Source organism: Pleuronectes platessa, chromosome 4 (genome assembly GCF_947347685.1).
Source record: "Pleuronectes platessa chromosome 4, fPlePla1.1, whole genome shotgun sequence".
Lineage (NCBI taxonomy): Eukaryota > Metazoa > Chordata > Actinopteri > Pleuronectiformes > Pleuronectidae > Pleuronectes > Pleuronectes platessa.
The window spans coordinates 9608180-9629621 of NC_070629.1; the positions used below are offsets into that span (position 1 = coordinate 9608180).

Here is a 21442-nt window from a genome sequence, read left to right on the forward strand (position 1 = left end):
ATAGAGAATATAAATGGTCTTGATTAATCTGTTGAAGTTGATCTATTCATTAACTTCTAATGACTTTAATATTATAGAACAAAACCACTTTTATCATCTCACAGAACATAGAAAAGCTGGTAGTGAATATCTTTTATTTAACAAAGAAACAATTTATCGGAGGATATAGAAGAAGACGTGTCCAGCTTGGTCCCCAGACTCACTGATAGTACGCTGCCCCCCCTTTTGAAAGCTACAGAGCACTGGTCGCCTGTTAATTCCATTTTCTCTCTAAGGCCATTGACAAGACACATGTCATACAAGCATTAAGACAAAATGGACAGTTTGAGAGATATGCGATACAGACAGCCGTTTGTGGATTATGCAGATGTCATTAAATAACCATATTCAGCTCAGAACAGGCTTCCCCTCTGCTCTGGAACATTCAGTAATCGAGAGAATGCCTTTGCAGCAGCCTGGTCCTTTAACACTGTGCAGGGGGCACCAATTCAGTTCATAGAGAAGTTACTCGATCAGAACATCTGTTAGGCATCGTGGCATCATCATTAAGAGAATGTGGGTGGTGGAGGCTCCGCAGTTTGCATCTCTGGAAGGACTTCACCATATGCTGTGGCATTCTGAGGTGTATGTAACTGCTGAGCTTCTTTTCCACAGCATGCCTAGATTTGCTGTATGTCAGCAGAGGAGCTTATTTCAGAGTTTTTTTTTATTCAATTCTGAGAAATGATAGTTTTACTACCATGTGACTGCCTGCCGCCATTTTTCTTTGACTGGAGTATTTTAGCTGGGTGTCACTACGTCCCTCAGCCGACAATCAATCAATGCGTGATGCTTTTCAAGATGACATATATTTACTGCCTGGCTTTATATATCATTCCTCGTGCCATATGTGCGACACCCATGGTATCAGAGATTTCTGGCTGTCAACTCTTTGGGGACTTTTTTTGTATTTATTGGTTAGAGGCTCCCAGAGAAAATTTTCACCTACTCTTTCTCTTTCTTCAGTAGGAAACAAAGGATGGTAACGCCTGCATCATTAAGCCTTTGGTCATGTTAAAGACTCACTATTTAGGAGAGGTTGTTGGGGTTAAACTATGTAAAAGTACGTGTATAGTTGCAGCATATTTGTCCATGAAAACATCTTATATTTCTAAGCCTTAAGCTGCATCATTAAAGAGTATTTGTCAGAGCAAGGGCTGTTGTGTACATGATGCAACTGTTATACACATTAATAACAGCTCAGTATCTACATTTTGTCCCAGTAGTGGCAAGTTATGAATATGTGTGTGTGTGTGTCCATTCTGCTCCATAAACCCCTGGAGTTGTAAAATATCAGGTTTATTCACTTGGGCATTATTTAATACAAGATTTATTATTGTTGAAATAATAATGAATTGAGTACTATTTGGTGTTAGATAGTAATTACTATTTTAAAGCAGAGCAAAACTGTGAAAGGCAAATAAATGAGGATTACCTTCAAATATGTTTCTCCTCAAGTGAATGGAGACTCTGTTCGATTGACTTCATGTCAAATGCAAGTTTTCATTCAGGAAGAAATAGTCTCAATATGTACAGAGAAAAGTATTATGCCATGCCTGCAGAGTAATCAGTGATGTGTTGTAAAGCTTCATAGTCTTGCTAAATTATGATGTTTTTTTTTTTTTTTGCCGATGGACGCACAAAGACGACTGCCTCAGGAGCAAGAAAATAAGGCTTTTCGAAGGCGGTGCTTTTTATATCGGGCCTGGGGAGGATTCATTTTCACTCAAAAATAGTGTGGCTGAAGATTTGGAAAGACTCTTTTGTTTGATGGTGTGAAAGGGCCCATTCTTTTAGTAAACAATAGCGAAACAATGGAAATCGAGTACCCGCCAGCATTCCTTTCCTTTTATATTTGTCTGTAATAAAGAAAAGGCTCCGTGATCAACCTCCTGCACAAATTCATATTTAATTGAATCTGTTTCTTGCTGCTGTCTAGGTGTGGCAGTGCGGAGGGAGTATGGAGGTCCTGCCGTGTGCCCGAGTGGCCCACATCGAGCGCACCAAGAAGCCCTACAACAATGACATCGATTACTACGCCAAGCGCAATGCCCTGCGCGCCGCCGAGGTGTGGATGGATGAATACAAATCCCACGTCTACATGGCCTGGAACATTCCCATGAATGTAAGTTTTCCTCAGTCTCAGGTCGCGCCCTCTCTCAGTCCTCGAGCTCCCTTCGCCCCCTCTCTCTTCCTGTCTTACTTTCTCATTCAGACATGCAGCCCAGCTCTCCGGAGACACTGGTCAATAGAAATTCAGAATTCAGATTTCATCCCACTTGACCTTCACACTGGCGGCGGAGCCAAGGCAGAGTGAGGAAGCGGTGCAGTCTCACTCCCGGCAGATGAGAGAGGTGCGCCAACTGAGGGATCGGAGCCTCATGTCTAATTAGTTTGATTTCATACACATCAGTTAAGCGTAATTGCTTTCAAGGGCCTTTCGAGTTGGGCCGCAAAATAATGCAGCTACTTTCACTAATAAATAGTTTAATGTTGATTCCTAATTGCCTCCTCAGCCAGGCAGAATGAGATGATTGTCAGTGAAGGACGTCAGTGGAGACCTCACAGCCCTGTCCAAAACAACGTGCTGCTGCTCATACCAAACTGAAAACCAGCTGTGCAGCAGTCACACACTGATTTGAAATGCTGCTGCTGCTGCCTGCGTGTTGTCAAAGTTGGCACAAACATCATTACATCAACCCACTAAGTGCACGTCGAAGGTGCCAACTGAGGAAGGTCTCTTTGTGTGTATGTGTGTGTGTGTGTGTGTACGTGTGTGTTGAGGGGGGGCCATGACAAACTGGCCAATCTAGCCACATCCCTTCTCCTGTGTAATTACAAACACAGTAGCATGGCATGTTATTACCCGAGCTGTCCGGCAGTGCAGAGTTATCTTGTGCACACTGTACCAAGATGTAGCACCACGATGATTCTATCTAGCTCCCGCTTCCTTCCCCTCCCTCCCCTGCCCCCCCCTCCCTATCCGCCCCCATGCACACAATCACGGATTCCTGTTATTGAAGTACCTGCAGAGCGCGAAATTACGTTGTTGGGGGGGAGGCTTGATGATGCACCACGTTGGCCGGCACCAAGTCCAAATGCTTAACAACATCTCACAAAAAAAAAATTGAATGCATCTGTTAGTGGCGCTTGGTGGCTCGTCAAGTGAGTATTTTGCGACTGAACAATTAAAAAAATTTAGTCAGAGTCTTATGTTGAATCTGTTTTCAACATTGATTTAAAAGTGAAAACTCATTCTTAAGATCATCTTATTTCCAACTTAACTCTGGTTATTTGTTTTTCAATGTTTCATATCGACATATCTGACCAATCTGACGTCTAATGATGCAGCATTAGAGCGATGAAACGAGGCTGGCTTGGTTTGAGCTGCCATTTTGAAGGCTGTATTCACCAGGGCCATCTTGTACTTTTGATATCAGTAGCCACCTTATTAGTTGTAGTCTGACTTACAGAGCTCAAATATACTAAACATCCACCTATACCTGTGAACAGTCGGTGGGATTATCTATCTATCATTTAATGTATATGGAACCATAATTCACTAGATGAACATCACACCATTTTGAAGAAGACTTGTAACAAAAGATGTGTATTTTTAATATTTTTGTTTTACTTTTATAAAGAAGGTAGATGGATACAGAAGGATACAGATGGGGTGGGGGAGAGAGGAGGGGAGGTGAGAGAAGGGGGAGTTGTGATGGGGGGATCTAGGAGGTGTTGGGTTGTAAGTGAAGGATTGGGCCGTTCTCCTCCTTTTCCCTTATGTTTCTATTTCATTTCTTTCTACTCCTTCTTCAGACTCTTGATTCTTTCAGTCTCATCCTTTGGTTTCTTTCCTCTTTTTTTTTACCCTTGCCTTGACAGAGCTGACATGCCTAAGTGTTTTTCTCTCTCAAAGTCCAAATCTGAAACCCACTTCAAATCAATCAAGTTTTTATTCAAATCCAACTGAGCTGATGTGACGTAAATTAAGGCCTCTTGATGTTCTTGTTGAGCTGCTTTGGGGCGCCACTTCTCCTCTGTGACCTCGATCGGTCTGCCAGCTCTTTTATTTTCGCCGAGCTGGACTCCTCTTCTACTCAACTCTCAGACTGTCCTCCAGAGCGTTGACCTTCATCTACCAGTCGCTCTCTCTCTGGGGGACCTCTGTCTGGATGGATTCCAATTTTGCCATAAGCTCCTGCATGGTTTGTATTCGCCAGCACCATGTTTGCTGCTGTGACACTGCTGATTGTCCATCCTTGAAAGTTGATGTGCTTTGACTTGTGCTTGAATAAAAGCTCCAACTCCGTCACATGGTCACACCTTTGCCTCAGCTCCTTCTTGAGCCCCTGGGTCTCACCCTGCTTGTTTTTGGAGTCGAGCAGTCACGGATTAAATTTCTTGCTCCTTTGCTCTGAACATCTTTCTTAGCTTGCAAGCAGTCTGTCACATTCTGCATGTGTTTCTTCTCCTGGTTCCAGATGCTTTCTTTGCTGGCCTTCAGAACAGTTTTCTGTTGAGTCAGCATGTTCTTAAACTTTTATTCTTAAATTTCTCAGAGGATTAACTCTTCTCTCTTGCTTTGCGATTTCACATGATGTGCGACTGACTGAAAGACAAAAATATGCAACAGGTAAAACACCATTCCATCCTGACTCTTGATAGACACAAGAAGACAGATCTGTCTCCTTTATACTGATTCAAACTGCTCGTTTAACAGCCTTTAAGGACTGTCAAACTGCTTTTTATTAATTATGAAACTTTAACAATTAAATCACATTTAGTGTTTATTTAAATATGGTTGCTGCATTTATCTTAAATACACTCTCTCAATACGAAAGTCCCATAAACAGAACAGAAGCTGTGTAATATCCACAAAGCCTCATGTCATGCAAACTATTGTAACGTCCAGACACCGAATGTCACTTCAGTCTGAAGGTCAGACAACTCTAGAAAATAATTTAGTTGAAGTTTTAGACAAAAGATGTAAAAATCTAAATATAATCTAAGTTGACCTGAATGAGTGTTACACAGTATCTTACCTCACCTCAGGAGTTTTCCATATAGGCTGAGTACAGGTACTTAGCAGTGTGTGGGTTGGAGAGACAGTGGGTTTTCTAGTGAAGTCTGTCAGCTGCTGCCACATTCTCAGGTTCAATAAGCTTGTTTTATGGAGTTTAGTTTAGTGATGACTGTGAGTTGTTCTACATTCATTTCACCCCCCCTCGGAGATTCAGATACATTCAAAATGAAGAGCTTCTTTTTTGTTATCCCACTGATGCAGTTATCCGTTGAACATTGTTATTATTTCCTTTTTTTGTAAGTGTTTCTAGGCTTCCTGCCCGTAGGAGTGTGCCTATATTTCACAGTTTCGTGTTGTTTTATGTGGGTTATTGTAAAAGGCTGCATCTATGTTCAAGATTCATGGATCATGCATCCACCATCAACACTAACAGTCCTCTTGGGAACAGTAATTTCTACCTATATATGTGTTTGTTCATGTTTTCACATGAAAGGTTAAAGAATTCTATACATCCCACAATAAAAATCTGAAACAATTTGTTTATGAATGAGGCAAACGTGTCAACATGATGTCAACCTAAAAACGCTCCCTGAAATGTGGTTCAGTGTTGTTTGGACAGTGGAAACGAACGTAAACTCATTTTGAAAGAGAATACTTTAGGATCCTCATTGTTTTTGAATTGGGTATTTATTATTTATTAAGTAGGCCAATTCTTTATTTTTAATCCATTTGAATTAGAAATGATCACTGACACCGTCTCCCCCTGTCCACTGTCTCTGTAAACTACCTAACACAGGTTTCAGCTTTCAATAACAAGCCCACACTCTACTTTAACTCTGTGCTGCTCATGTACTGCATCAGTAAAACTCTGAGACTCTACAGCAGAGATGAATTGAGATTTGACAGAGCAGTGCTGTCCAGCTATAGGGATCATATGTGATTTTTGTACGTGCATGTGCATCTGCCTTTGCATAAATTTCTATGAGACCGCCATTGTCCTTTCACAATTTGGTTATACATGTATGTGTGCATGAGGATCAGCCCTCTGTGCAGCCATTAGACATTCCCCCAATCAATCTAGGAAGCCACCTCCATAGTGCAGACAGGGCCGTGAGGGCTCATAATTAAGCAGTTGATTAGAATTTGTTCAGCACAGATCATGTCTAATGAAAGAACAATGAGGGTCCCCCATGACAGGCTCATCTATCCATCTCTTAACTAAATGCTTGTTGCATTCTCTCAGCACCTCAACACGGTTGTGTGTCTTCCCTTCTCCACCAGGACTCTCACTTGCTTCTTAAGTAAATTAGCATCTGGCTAAGTCTTTAGATTTGATTTGTCATTGTTTCCCCATGACTTGCTAACAGAACCCGGGGGTGGATTTCGGAGACGTGTCGGAGCGCTTGGCCTTAAGGAAGAGGCTGCAGTGTCGGAGTTTCCGCTGGTACCTCGAACACGTCTACCCAGAGATGCGCATCTATAACAACACCATCACATATGGAGAGGTGAGTAAGATGCTTTGTAACAGGATTATTTGCCGATATTCTGCATGTTCATTTCCCCATGTTCTCATCTGTTATTCTATTACAGAGCTGTGATAGAGAGGATGCATCCAGTGAGAGAGCTAATTTGATTCCGTAGATGATAAATGCACAAAATGAGTTGGTGATAACTTGTTCATTTGTGAGCTGTGAGTTATCAGGGTGTTCCTGTGACTTGTGTCTTTATTGATAAATGTTTGTCTTTGACACAAATGTCAGCAGCTTGTTGTGGTCTATTTTATTTTGCACTAAACTCTCTGCATCGGGCACAGAGTCACACAGGCTCACACGCTCCACATAAGTGAAAAACATGAATTCACTGTAAACAGTCTCATCGTTATGGCAATGCAGCATCATCACAGGGTTAAACATAATTTCCTCAAATGAGTTTTCATTAGAAAAGCACTTATTAGTTTTCCTTTCCAACTCGATTGCTTTGGGCTTGGCTCCGCTCTCAACGCAGTCGAGGGCGACAGGAGGACAACGACACGAGGAAAATCTATATGATCTGCAAGTGCAATGTCAGAATACATCGAAATTAACCTCTACATTCATCAAAGCAATGTGAATCTACCCCCCCCCCCCCTCCCCCCTGTTGCACCTGCCGTCGGCTTTGGCTCTCAAAGTCAGCTAATGGGTTCCTTGCAGCGGCAGCCACTTAAGTGGCACTATTTCAGGCCTGTCGACAGGCAGGGAAACACTTACCTTGTGTTGCCACAGCAGAAGTGAGTCTCATCCGTCACTGAGCATCAGCGCTGCGCTAGGCCACGCTGACCAGAGCAGCCGAGTAGAACCCTCCCTGACAAGGGCGTGTGATAGATATATCTCTACCTGGAAATGAAGCCGTAAGCATTCAAATCACACAGAGCCGAAAGCTCATGCTCAATGCACACCACCATCTGGAGGCCTGGAGGAGAGGGAGGGATGGAACTGGGACTGGCTACTGCATAATAATATCCTATCATGGCCCATCCGTCGCTCTGTGATGATTTAAGACTCCTCTGTGTGAACAGGGCCCAATAGAACCAAAAGTGAGAGGACACAGGACAGGAACGGGGTTTAACATGCACATGCACACAGGAATAACATGGTGAGATTGAAAGGACAAGAAAAGCTACAAAAAGCGATTGGCATTTGATTTGTACACAAATGTTACAAGCTTACATTTCTAAGTGGAAGTAAATCAGCCCAGTACAGGATGCTTAGATTTGACACCTTTCATGTAGAAATATTGTAATTGCGCAAATTCAGATCTTTCCCCAGAGTTTTCTCTGATTGGATTGATCATCGGAGAAATTATCTTTCTTTTAAAAGCCATGCCAACTCATTGTTTCATGTGGTGAAGTCACTCTTTGAAATCAAAGTGCCTCTTTTGATAGCAACCTCTCGCAACATCCTCATGGCCGTGCACAAATGTCTGCAGTGTTTGTGTCTCTCACATTTCTAGTGACAGTATTGTGTGTTGTGTTTCAGGTGAGGAACAGCAAGGCCAGTGGTTACTGCCTGGACCAGGGCTCTGAGGACGACGACAAAGCTATCCTCTACCCCTGCCACGGCATGTCCTCCCAGGTCAGACCACACCCACAGACTGTGTTTTCATGTTCAGTGTTTAACCCACTCAGTCAATCAAGTGGAGTTGATTCTTTCAGAATAACATCACAAGTTTCCTTCCGATGCCCTTATTACAAATGTATTTATGAATCAACTTATTCTGCACTTTAACCTTTGATGGACCTCAATTGATCAAACTTAATTACTCACATACGTTACACACCAGTTGATTTATTTCTTTGTGGAGTTTGCATGTTTCCAAACATTTTGCGCATGAATCAATCAAGAAACAGTATGATGCTGAAAATGACCTGTGAAGAAGTTTTAATTAATTGTGAACATTGTGAAATTGTATTCTTGTATAACTACAGTATATATCTTTAGGAGCTATATAAATTATAATAGACTTGTGTCTGGATTCAGTGAGGATGTATATTCTACACTCTAAAAAAGAGCTCAATATCCAGAGATGTACATCAATATAATCATGGATGAGGAAAGGGTCTAATGTCAGACTTAAGGCAGCCTCACACATTCAAAAGTGTCCCATCCATTCATCCTTCCATTCATGGACATATGTTTTACTTTGTCTGTAACTCCTCTCATCAGCCAACAATCAGCAGACCTCATGTGAAGCTAACTTGCATGTTGTTATCACTGGCAATATGCTGCTCAGTTCACCAACACTAGTTTAGTTAATAAGTTTGCTTACAGCAACAAATTGAACAAATATAAAACAGTTCATTCAGGTGCATAATAGCCAAACCTTGACTTAACACACTTCAGCAGGATACATCCTCTAAACCTGTGAGTAGTAGATTTACTATTGAAAAATAAACGATTGAAAGAAGTAGATATAAACAGATATATTCCATATAACATTATGCAATAAATGTGCATCACACGTGCAAAATGTAAAGGGACTCAGAGAACCTGAACATATGGTCAAAGTCATCTTTATTGTCTATTCTGCCATATTTACAGGACAAATACAGGACGTGAATGTTTCTCTGATCCCTAGTGTAAACATCCCTGGAGTTAGTAGACAGAACATACAAGTGCACAACATGTTAAGTATTCTGAAAAAAACACAACATTGTTTGCAGTCAAAAGACACAGTGAGGTGAGTAGTGCAAACCGGAATGGATTGAGAAGTGCAAAATACTTCATGGAAGGTAATCTACATCCACAGGACGAGTAAAATAGCCGTTAAGAATAGCAGAAGATCTAGTATGATAACAGACTCAAAGATCATTTTGGGGTAGAGGTTTTGAAATTAGAAAAAATTGATGAGAGAATCTTTTTTCATATAGAGAGAACGACAGAGCTGCCCCTTAATTGCCTCTGTACTGTCTCATTTAATAAGCACTTAATCCTCCCGGATTAACTAAACATTCAAACCAGATTCAGGGTTTTACAGCTGGAGAATATGAGATCAGATTGTTAATGCACAGTGATAATACATTAGCCCTTGTTTAAAAATGTGACGCATCAGTCAACGTGCTCATTTAACAAATACTCATATCAACATTTCAGAGTGGAATGAACAAAGCCTAACGCTGTAGAATTTCTGTCAAGATAAGACTGGGTCATTATATATACTATAACAGAAGCCCAAGTACAGATACACACAGGTGAAAAGAAGCAGAAATTATTTCAACTGCTTTGGTTCAAATGAAAGTGACAACAGGTGCAATGGAGAGGCCAAAGTAAAACGGGAATGGTTATACACTCCTGACCAAAATCTTAAGGCCACTTAAAAAATTGCATGAATTTGCATTTTGCACTGTTGGATCTTAGGAAGGTTCTAAATAGAGCTTCAAAATGCAAAAAGAAGAAATGGGAACAAGAGACCAAAAGTTGTGAGCAGGCAATTTATTGAAAACAAAACAATTTAACTCAAATAGGCTGTTCATCAGCTGATCAAAAGTTTAAGACCACAGCCTTTAAAAGCCAAAATCTGTGCAAAAATGTGGATTCCATGTCATTTCCTGTCAAGTAATCACACTGTGAAGATCTCTTGATGGCAAAGGCAAAAAAGCTCACCGTCTTTGAACGTGGTAGGATTGTTGAACTGCATAAACAAGGCCTCTCACAACGTGCCATCGCTGCTGAGGTTGGACGCAGTAAGACAGTCATTTTGCATTTCTTAAAAGATCCTCAGGGTTATGGAACAAAAAAATCAAGTGGTAGACCCAAAAAAATCTCACCGGCGCTGAGCCGGAGGATCCGAATGGCTGTCCGTCAAGACACGGGACGATCCTCGTCCCAAATTAAGGCCATTACTGGTGCTGACTGCAGCCCAGTAACCATCAGACGGCATCTGCGAAGGAAGGGCTTCAAAAACAAGAAACGTCTTCAAAGGCCACGTCTCCTTCAACGCCACAAAATTGCCCGTTTAGACTTTGCAAGGGAGCACCAAACATGGGACATTCAAAGGTGGAAGAAAGTTTTATTCTCTGACGAGAAAAAATTTAACCTTGATGGTCCTGATGGCTTCCAACGTTACTGGCATGACAAGGAGATGCCACCTGAGATGTTTTCTATGCGGCACAGTGGAGGGGGCGCCATCATGATCTGGGGTGCTTTTTCCTTCAATGGAACAATGGAGCTCCAGGTTGTGCAGGGGCGTCAAACAGCAGCTGGCTATGTGGAGATGTTGCAGCGGGCATCCCTCATGACTGAGGGCCCTCGTCTGTGTGGTAACGACTGGGTTTTTCAGCAGGACAACACTCCAATTCACAATGCCCGTCTGACCAAGACTTTTTTCCAGGAGAATAACATCACTCTTTTGGACCATCCTGCGTGTTCCCCTGATCTTAATCCAATTGAGAACATTTGGGGATGGATGGCAAGGGAAGTTTACAAAAATGGACTTCAGTTCCAGACAGTGGATGCCCTTCGTGAAGCCATCTTCACCACTTGGCGCAACATTCGCACTAGCCTTCTGGAAACACTTGCATCAAGCATGCCAAAACAAATTTTTGAAGTGATCAACAATAATGGTGGAGCTACTCATTACTGAGTCAGTTTTTGACACTTTAATTTCTGTTTTAAGAGTTTTTTTTTTTTTTTAGCTGTGGTCTTAAACTTTTGATCAGCTGATGAACAGCCTACTTCAGTTAAATTGTTGTTTTCAATAAATTGCCTGCTCACAACTTTTGGGCTGTTGTTCCCATTTCTTCTTTTTGCATTTTGAAACTCTACTTAGAACCTTCCTAAGATTCAACAGTGCAAAATGCAAATTCATGCAATTTTTTAACTGGTCTTAAGATTTTGATCAGGAGTGTATATGTGGTGGCCACAGACAGCTGAACTCTCCTTATCCCTCCTGACTGATTCTTCTCTAGTTTTGTGTTTTGCTAGTGTCCTTGTCACCAATGGTAGCATGAGTCGGTACCTGCAGCCCAATCAGGCTGCATTTAGTCCAGGTCCTCCAGGATGGCACATCCATACGATACCAGGAGACCGGCAGTTACACGATGAGAGCTGGACAGGTCCATAGAAGAGCATCAACCCAGCAGGAGGACCGGTATCTACTCCTTTGTGCGAGGAGGAAATGGAGGAGCACTGCCAGAGAACCTTCAAAATGACCTCCAGCAGGCTACTGGTGTGCATGTTTCTGACCAAACTGTCAGAAATTTCAATTTAAATTATTTACATCGTTTTTCGGTTTCGTTTTGAATCCAGACCTCAATGAGTTTATATAATTGAATCAGCGTACATCAGTAAAGATGTTCAACTTGAATAATTCGTTCAAGATCAGATGTGATGTGTGATTTGACTTGATCTGTAAGTGCTCCCTTAATTTTTTGGAGCGCTGTATAAAGGAACAATTCATCACCAAAAACAATGACACAGATTATTACAGCTGTGCATAAAACTGGTTCAGTCAGTTCATCCCCTAGCCCTGTGCTAGAGTTAGTTGTGTAAACCAACAATAAGTGATGAAGTAGTAGCTCTGAATCAGGTTTGATATAACACATTTCTCAATGGTCATATAAACAGGTGTGAACATATGTTGCAAAAAACTGATTTAAAATCCTTTTTGATTCTCCAAAGCCTGGCTTTATATGATTGAAGTGACTGTGATACCAACTATTAAGTTTGACGACTGTTGTTAATATGCACTCGTTAATCTGCAGATGGATGTTAGCACTTGTCACTCAATATGAAATCAACTAATCACATTGTTTTGAGTGGTTTCACTGGCAATGATGTAACGCTTTGAGTCAAGGCTCAGCCGCTAAAATGTGCAGATCCGTGAACACATTGATTCTGGCAGGGAAAAAAACCAACAAATCTTTTGATATGATTGTGAAAGTACGTTATTTTGTTAATGTCAAGTCTTGTTTCATGTATCCTGACTTCTCACAACAGGATGTGGGCTTGATGTTTTCCACAATGACACTGACATAATTGATCTTGGCAGTTCGGTATAACAATGAAACATATCTTCCCACTGCTTCTTGTTTGGCTTTCATTTTAAAAGCATTTAAATGTTTTCACTTGCTTAATAAAAATACTAATACTAACATTCCGTAGCTCAAACAGGGGAAAACTGGGGCGCTCCCAGGTGAGAGAACATAATTATATGAATATGGAGCTGGATGAAGCTGAAAAAACGGCCGTGCACTCAGTATAACCTTTACTTGAATAGATACCAGGACGCAAGGCATTGTGGGCTGGAGCTTGATGTCCTGTTTTTGTTCTTATTCTCTTTTTTTGTGCGGTGAAACAAAAGTCAATCCTGAAGACGACTCATGCAAAAACTGTTCATGCCTCATTATTTTCTTACATTAGTCACCTTCTCTTCCTGCTTCTCCTGCTGGTGAGTGCGTTCTTCACTCATCTGTCGTATGAAGGAGTGTTTCCAGGACGCCAGTGGTTCCCCAGCCTCTCCTCCGTTCTCCTCCAGTGAAAGTCTATGGGCGTCCAGCTTCACTGACTCCTTTAGTCCTCATCCGCAGGAAAAATAAACAAATGGAGATGAATTTTGTGCCCTTGTATCATTAGATTACAATGATGACCGGCATTACTGTGAGCAGGACAAATTCAATTTCATGGGGCATTGTGATTTTGCATTCCTCTTTACCAGTGCTCTTTTTACTTATCGAGAAATATAATTGGCCAGAATAAATCTTCATTGTACCTCTGAGGAATGAGGCTCTCTCTGCCGGCAGTAGAAATGCAAATCATGGCTAACGTCTCACCTTTGTTCAATAGTATAATGAAGTGAATGCACGGTTTGGCGTAGCAGTTACAAAGTCTGGATTAATGCTCTGCTTGCATACACATGCACAGTAAGCAGCTGGCTTTTAGAAGGAATGATGCGTCTTCTTTGTTGGTTCATGTATGTGCAGCAGTGCAATGTGCAGTTTTCTCTTTATTGAGTTCACTCCTTGCCACAGTGCCTTGCATAAGTATTCACCCCCCTTGGACTTTTTCCCATTATGTACTGTTACTAACTGGAATTCAAATAGACTTAAATAAACTTTTTCCCGTTTGATCAACAAAACATGCATAGTACTTTGGAAGTGCAAAATACATTTTATTGTGACACAAACAATAATGAGAACAAAAAAGTTGACATCTGTTGGGTGCATAAGTATTCACCCCCCTGTGTCAATACTTGGTAGAACCCCCTTTCGCTGCAATTACAGCTGCAAGTCTTTTGGGGTATGTCTCTACCAGCTTTGCACATCTAGAGATGGAAAGGTTTGTCCATTCTTCTTGGCAAAAAAGATGAAGCTCAGTCAGATTGGATGGAGACCGTCTGTGAACCGCAATCTTCAAGTCTTGCCATAGATTCTCTATTGGATTGAGGTCTGGGCTTTGACTGGGCCATTTTAAGACATTAACATTCTTTAATCCAAACCATTCCTTTGTAGCTCTGGCTGTATGTTTAGGGTCATTGTCCTGCTGGAAGATGAACCTCCGCCCCAGTCTCAAGTCTTTTGCAGACTGCATCAGATTTTCTTCAAGGATTTCCCTGTATTTGGCTCCATCCATCTTTCCCTCTATTCTGACCAGTTTCCCTGTACCTGCTGAAGAGAAGCATCCCCACAGCATGATGCTACCACCACCATGTTTCACTGTTGGGATGGTGTGCTCAGGGTGATGGGCAGTGTTGGGTTTTCGCCACACATAGCGTTTTGCATTGAGGCCAAAAAGTTCAAATTTGGTCTCATCTGACCAGAGCACCTTCTTCCACATGTTTGCTGTGTCTCCCACATGGCTTCTGGCAAACTCCAAACGGGATTTTTTATGGATCCCTTTCAACAATGGCTTTCTTCTTGCCACTCTTCCATAAAGGCCAGATTTGTGGAGTAGACGACTAATAGTTGTCCTGTGGACAGATTCTCCCACCTCAGCTGTGGATCTCTGCAACTCCTCCAGAGTAACCATGGGCTTCCTGGTTGCTTCTCTGATTAATTTTCTCCTTGTCCGACTCTTCAGTTTGGGTGGACGGCCTCCTCTTGGTAGGTTTGCGGTTGTGCCATATTCTTTCCATTTTCTTATGATGGATTTTATGGTGCTCAGAGAGATGTTCAAAGCTCTGGATATTTTTTTATAACCTAACCCTGCTTCATATTTCTCCACAACTTTATCCCTGACCTGTTTGGTGAGCTCCTTGGTCTTCATGATGCTGTTTGTTCAGTAATGATCTCCAACAAACTCTGAGTCCGTCACAGAACAGGTGTATTTATACTGAGATTAAATTGCAGACAGGTGGACCCTATTTACTAATTATGTGACTTGCAAATGTGACTTGTGAATGCAATTGGTCGCACCAGATCTTTGTTAGGGGTTTCACAGTAAAGGGGGTGAATACATATGCACTCAACACTTTTCAGATTTTTATTTGTAAATAATTGTGAAATCCATGTAATATTTCCCCCCACTTCCAAATGATGCACTATTTTGTGTTGGTCCATTACATAAACTCACGATGAAATAAATTTTAATCTGTGGTTATACCATGACAAAATGTAGAAAAGTCCAAAGGGGGTGAATACTTATGCAAGGCACTGTATGTGTGGTGTACTCAGGTGTGCATGATCCTGATGGACAGCTTCTGCAACACTTATGCTAAGGGACCTCTTAAAGGTATACTGTGTGCATACAATATTGCATTTAATTGCATTTAATATTGCATTACAAAATAAACAAAGACTAGAGATATGTTGTTATTTTTGTTGACTTATATACTTTCCATCAATTTTCAGTCCTAGAAACATGCATAATTTTGATCAAGGCTCATTTCATTTGGTTACAGTGGCGTCATGTCACAGTACTGTGTTTTTGAAGTGGTCCAAATGGAATTTATCCTGTTTTACACCACTTGGTTACAATACATTTTAGATCTGTGTGGATTCTAATAACCCTCTGGGGTATAAGGATGCAGCTGTGTGTAAACATCAATATTTATAAATCTGTATTTATATCTCAACCATAATACAACCCACGAACGCAGCTGTCTCAGCTGTCATTGGCATCTTTCTGTAAGATCTTGCATCACTCAGAACAGGAGTTCGGAGCCTATGAGGAACGAGTGGCACATGCGTCATCTGTTGCTACCTTCGCACAATTGGGGGATTGGTTTGTTCACCTGTCTTTGTGCTAAACCAACCAATCGACACTCAGGAAAAACCCATCGCCATGAAAACACCTCTGTTGTCACTGGATTGACAGAATGTGAGAAAAAAATTAGCTTGAAATGTAGTTTGAAGTCATTATTCAGTCATCTTCATCCCAGTCCCTCTAACGTTTAGTTGTAGTCAACTTCTTTACAAAAATGTTGACAATTATTTCCCATTCATCTATTATTTCAAACATTTATTCCACTATTTCCGTGAAGCTATTTCAGGCATCAAAACAAATCATCCATATCAATAAAATTTTATTTTCGCAAGAGATTTAAAGAATTTCTAAAAAAAATTTTTTAATGTTTTTCTTCAAAGCCAAATTATCTCTTTACACATTTCTCCAGGTCACATTTTATCCCCAGTAAAGACAAAGCATAGACAAATAGATTTATCTATCTTGATATGATATAATAATATATATATTTTCTGCCACATTTTTTGCCTGTAAGAGGCAAATTTATGCACCAAGATACCAGAAGGTTTTTATATTTTAACCGAAAGGAATTTAGTCATTGGACGTCTTAGGCACAAGAGACTCTAGCTGAGCAAACACTTCTGCAGATGTTCTGACTCCTGGTGAAAATCCTCTGATTGTGCAGATCATACGTTATCAGAGAAACAAGCAGGGCAAACATTAGCAGCAGCTCAGTTAGAAACCCCCCCAGGATGAGTGTTAATGTGAAACTGCTTTATTCAGTGTTATTACCAGGTTTAATCACCTGATCTGTTTGTTTTGGAGAGGAGGAGACCACTGTGGATAATTTGGCTCCTGGTAGAAACCTCCTGAATGATTAACACTGAAGGGATCTCTTACTGGGAGAAGCTGGACTGCAGGGACAGAAGTGAGGGAGAGAGGAACATCTTCCCTGTTTCAACACTGTCTTCTTTTAGTGAGAGACCCCTAGAGGCAAAATCTCCAAGATTATGAACATGTTAGAACCCCAATACAATGTACAACGACTGCATCTTATATTTATATTGTCACAGCGTTGCACCATTAATGAGCTAATTAAGAAACTTGTGATTAGCTCGACCTCCAAAGTGGCTTTTACGATAACTTTTTACGATGGCAGGAAATCAATGGAGCGTCTAATGGCACAGGTTAATTGGCTTGGCAGAATCATTTCCTCGCCATAATTGTTTGTTGTGGTCCCATTTGAAATGTATTAGCGTATAAAGGGGCTGCCCGACTGAACTGTAAACAGGGTTTATGGGGATTATATGGGGTTTCCTTGTGTCCAGTTTAGTTCAGCCATAGTTTACTCGATTGATAAATCACAGTTCCTTAATCTATGAGGCCCTTTAGGCCTCCATCTTGTGATCAAATTGAATATCAGAGTGGTCTGTCTTGCATTAGCTTGAGATTTTGAATTATGATCAGATAAATCTTTGCCATTCCTTAGTTTAAAGATATATTCTTACCAGCATCTCCATGAGAGACAAACAAACCGGCGCGTCATTGGTTTCTTATTTGTTCAGAGTGGATTTCTCGAGCAAAACATTAGATTATATCTCGCAGCATGAATTCTCTGTTCTCACAAAGAGCAACACCCACACAGTTTTACATGCCTCAAAAACCTTTGTTACGTGTGCTTTATAAACTTGAACAAGAACTGCTAGTACAAAAGTATCTCACAATAATGTGTTTTCACAATATTGCAGGTGAAAAGTTTACATGTTGTAGACAAGATCGTCACAAGGCCCTTATTTTTAGTGGGGTTAAAAATGTCCTTCTATTCGTCATTTTCTTTTTCAAACCCTCAGAGAGTCTGTTTGTAAAGACTGAGGAGCATCAGACTGAGACAGAAGATGTTACAACATATTTTCACATCAATAAGCACTAAAAGACACATTGTTCGCTCTGTGACATTGATTCCTCCTGGGTCGTGTGTGTGTGTGTTTGTGTGTGTGTGTGTGCCCCCCCCTCAAGGCAGCTGCTGTCATATTGTCTCTATCTGTCTTTATCTTTGGCCTCTCGTTTTTCAGAGAGGATCACGTCCATAAATATTAAATGTTATCTCTACCGTATCCTTACGTAATAGATCCGTATCGTTGCAGAGCCTTTATGTGGAGGATTATACAGTGAGGGATCAGGTTTTGGTTCGGGGAAGCGTTGTGGCATTAATGAGATCTACACTGTGGTTCCCATGCAGAGCGGGTCCTCACCAGTTTGGTGCCCTAGGCAAGATTTTAGCTGATGCACATTCAACTATAGACACTTACCTTTGAATACCAATCCTGTCTGACTCTAAATAATGTAATGTCTTATAATACATTCAAAAAATTTAAACAGTAAGAAAAAATTACATAAAGCTAAATATAAAAACAGTGTTAGTCGGGTGTTGCAGAAAATATAATATCAAAGAAACCTGTGTACATAACAAATGATTTTCAATTATAATACCAATGAGAACATTGCACCAAAAGGTATAGTTGAACCACAATGTAGATGATTGTTGTGAGACCACATGATTAACACTCATGATGTTAAGTCTCTGACGTTCTTTGTCCATAGCAGATCTCAGTTAGGTTCTACGGAGCCCCCCAGGGGACACGGGGGAAAAAAATGATGGGTGAAAAAAAAAAAAAGGAAGGACGGACTTTTGCGAGATCCCAAGGGTATGGCGAGATCTCGAGATACTTTTGCGAGATCCCGAGAAACTTTTGCGAGATCTCGAGAAACTTTTGCGAGATCCAGAGAAACTTTTGCGTTTTCCATAGCAGATCTCAGTTAGGTTCTACGGAGCCCCCCAGGGGACACGGGGGAAAAAAATGATGGGTGAAAAAAAAAAGAAAAAAGGACGGACTTTTGCGAGATCCCAAGGGTATGGCGAGATCTCGAGAAACTTTTGCGAGATCCCGAGAAACTTTTGCGAGATCCTGAGAAACATTTGCGAGATCCCGAGAAGGTTTTGCGAGATCTCGAGAAACTCTTGCGAGTCATTCCTTCATTTCAACGGGGGGGGAGGAGAGAAGAAGAGAAATTCCTGCATGAAATTCCTGCATTAAAATTATGAATCATGACAGTTTGGATGATTTGAAATGGTAATTTATTATACGAGCGCTGAGGCGCCCGCCGCTCCGGTACCGGAGGAGCGGGTCCGTGACCGCCGCTCTCCAAGTCGTCCTCCATTGCTCCTCTTCTTTCATCAACGAAACACCGGTCTGGTCCAGAAATACTTTGTTTGCGGACGGTTGTCCTATGGATGATTAGATAACTTGTTGCTATGGGTAACTTGTTTAGCTTGTTTAGCAGATCAGTTGCTGCAGTCTTAACTTTTTACTTTCATGGAATTTATTCAATATTCTCCAACTAATCCACCATAAAAATGCAGTTTCAAATGGATTTCATTGTAAGTGATGTAGAGAAGATGAAGACACAGGCTGTAAATTATCAAACTGAACTTTATTTTCATTAACAAACTAATTTCAATGGTCAGTGAAGCTGATAATACAGGAAGATACAGCATTTTCCACTTTGTGGATAGTAGAAAGAAAGTGCGATACCCGCACTTTCTTTGTACTATCCTATAGATCCAATGTTGATTACTTTGTTGTTTAAAATAATTAGCCTAAACAGGAAGTATAACAGCATTAAACTTTTCTGTCTGTTTTGCAGTTTTCCAATCAGCCTAGAATCTTTTTTTCCTCTGCTTCTTAAGTGACTGTGCACCACATTCAGTTTTCACAGAGGCACATTTACAGCTCGTGTTTCCCACAGATATCGCGGTGCTCTTGAAAGAAAAAGTCATGTATGTGTTTTGGAAGCTGTGATTTCTGCTGCAGTGCTTGAGTCCAACAGTGGAAACACTTTGGTTATCTCTGTGTTGCAGCTGGCCCGCTACTCGACTGAGGGGCTTCTCCAGCTTGGACCCCTGGGGTCGACCACCTTCTTGCCTGACACGAAATGCCTGGTTGATGACGGCAGAGGACGCTCTCCCAGTCTGAAAAAATGTGATGTAGTTTCAAGAGTTTCCCAGAGGCTGTGGGACTTCACACAGGTAAAGAAGCAAATACACACCTTTTCTCTTTGGTCATAAATACTGCAACACCAACTGCGGCACGTTGGTGAATGTCTGTTAACTGCTAGAGCAACATACATTACAATTTTGGAATTAAAATTTGAATGCGCCATCTGTTTGTTCTCAAGGTTTCTGGGTTAAAGCTGGCCATAATTGCATGTTTGTCTTGTTTCAGAATGGGCCAATCATCAGCAGGGACACTGGTCGGTGCTTGGAGGTAGAAATGTCCAAAGATGCCAACTTTGGCCTTCGCCTGGTGGTCCAGAGATGCTCTGGTCAGAAGTGGATGATACGAAACTGGATTAAGCATCCCAGGCACTGAAGCCAGAGCAGAACCTCTGAGACAGCTTGGGCACTGTTTCAAGTTGCATTTGGAGCTCAAACTGTGGACGAGGAGGAGAGGAGCAGGGACTGACGGTGCTAGTCTGTGGTATTCCACACCACGGACTGCACCCCACACACTGAGCTTCCCTCAGGCCACGGAAAGAAGAATATGATCAATTCTTGTGTTCCACGAAAGCTGTGTGTTCTCAGAGACCTTACAGCGAGCTGCACTGCTCGAGACGATCCTGACATTCAGCCACATGTATAGAACAGAGTAAGGAAACACCTGAGTGCCGCCCCTGAAGGTGGTTCAAAGTCCTTGTGATACTTTTGTTTTTACTGTAAAACTACTGATGGGAGAGAGAGAGTGCGCGTGCGTGTGCTTGTGTGTGTGTGTGGGTCTTTTTTTCTGAGTGCATCTGAGCAAATCAAAAGATGTAATTGCCGTCCATCGCCACATCACAGTGATTATTTTGGGCTGTGATTTGGAAAATTGCTTTGGACATATTGTGCTGCCTTGGCAAGTCATGTGACCAGAGGAGCTGCCCATCATCTGATCTGGAGGCGTTTCACCGTCTCTCACACAAACCACCACAGCTCTTTCTTTCTTTGGACTATGTTGCTCACTGTGGACCGGAGCAATCATGTGCCTTTTTCCTCATTTTTCTGCTTCATCTGACCAGGGAATGTCAGTCCCCAAAAAAGCATGTACAAAATTATTTGAGAAGTTATTAATATATAAAACATAATGTATAAAACAGTCTAATGACATTAATATATTGTAAAAAGTGAAATATTGATATCCGTCCTCTGATAACAATTAGGGTAATAAAATCATTTTTATGATGAACCAACTCTCTACGTCTTTTATTTCAGTCATCAATTCAAGGAATTCCATTCTATTTTTTGTCACTGAATAGACTTTGCTGTGTTACATAAAAGCTATTATATATACTCTTGTAAAGCCAGTTGCTAACAACACCAGTACAATTGCCTTTCTTTTGTTGTGCGGACACTTACAGGCCCTGTGCACTGTAATTGCTTCAAACGCCCACTTGATAACTGGTCTTCAGAAAGCTTTCCAGTTATTACACTCACAAAGAAACTTTTTTTTACTTTTACTTCGTTATGTTCGGATTTTTGTTTCACTCAATTTTTCTCATGTCAAGTCGAAAATGTGACGGTCCTGGAAGACTGATTGATTTCTTGATGTTGTTAACTTGAATATCGAATCACGTTAAAGAGACACGCGCAGTCTTTTGTAAGTCATGGATGTTTGATAAGCAGCCC

The 21442-nt window shown here is 41.2% G+C and overlaps 1 protein-coding gene across 1 annotated transcript in view; it reads left to right on the plus strand.

Annotated features, from left to right (window-relative positions):
* Positions 1–20954, plus strand: part of galnt9 (polypeptide N-acetylgalactosaminyltransferase 9) — a 109128-nt gene extending 88174 nt beyond the window's left edge. The window contains exons 7-11 of the mRNA XM_053421867.1: positions 1979–2164; positions 6433–6570; positions 8080–8175; positions 19640–19807; positions 20004–20954. Of these exons, the coding sequence (XP_053277842.1) occupies positions 1979–2164; positions 6433–6570; positions 8080–8175; positions 19640–19807; positions 20004–20150 (735 nt within the window). The 3' untranslated portion in view covers positions 20151–20954. The remainder of the gene's footprint in view (positions 1–1978; positions 2165–6432; positions 6571–8079; positions 8176–19639; positions 19808–20003) is intronic.
* Positions 20955–21442: the final 488 nt, after the last annotated feature.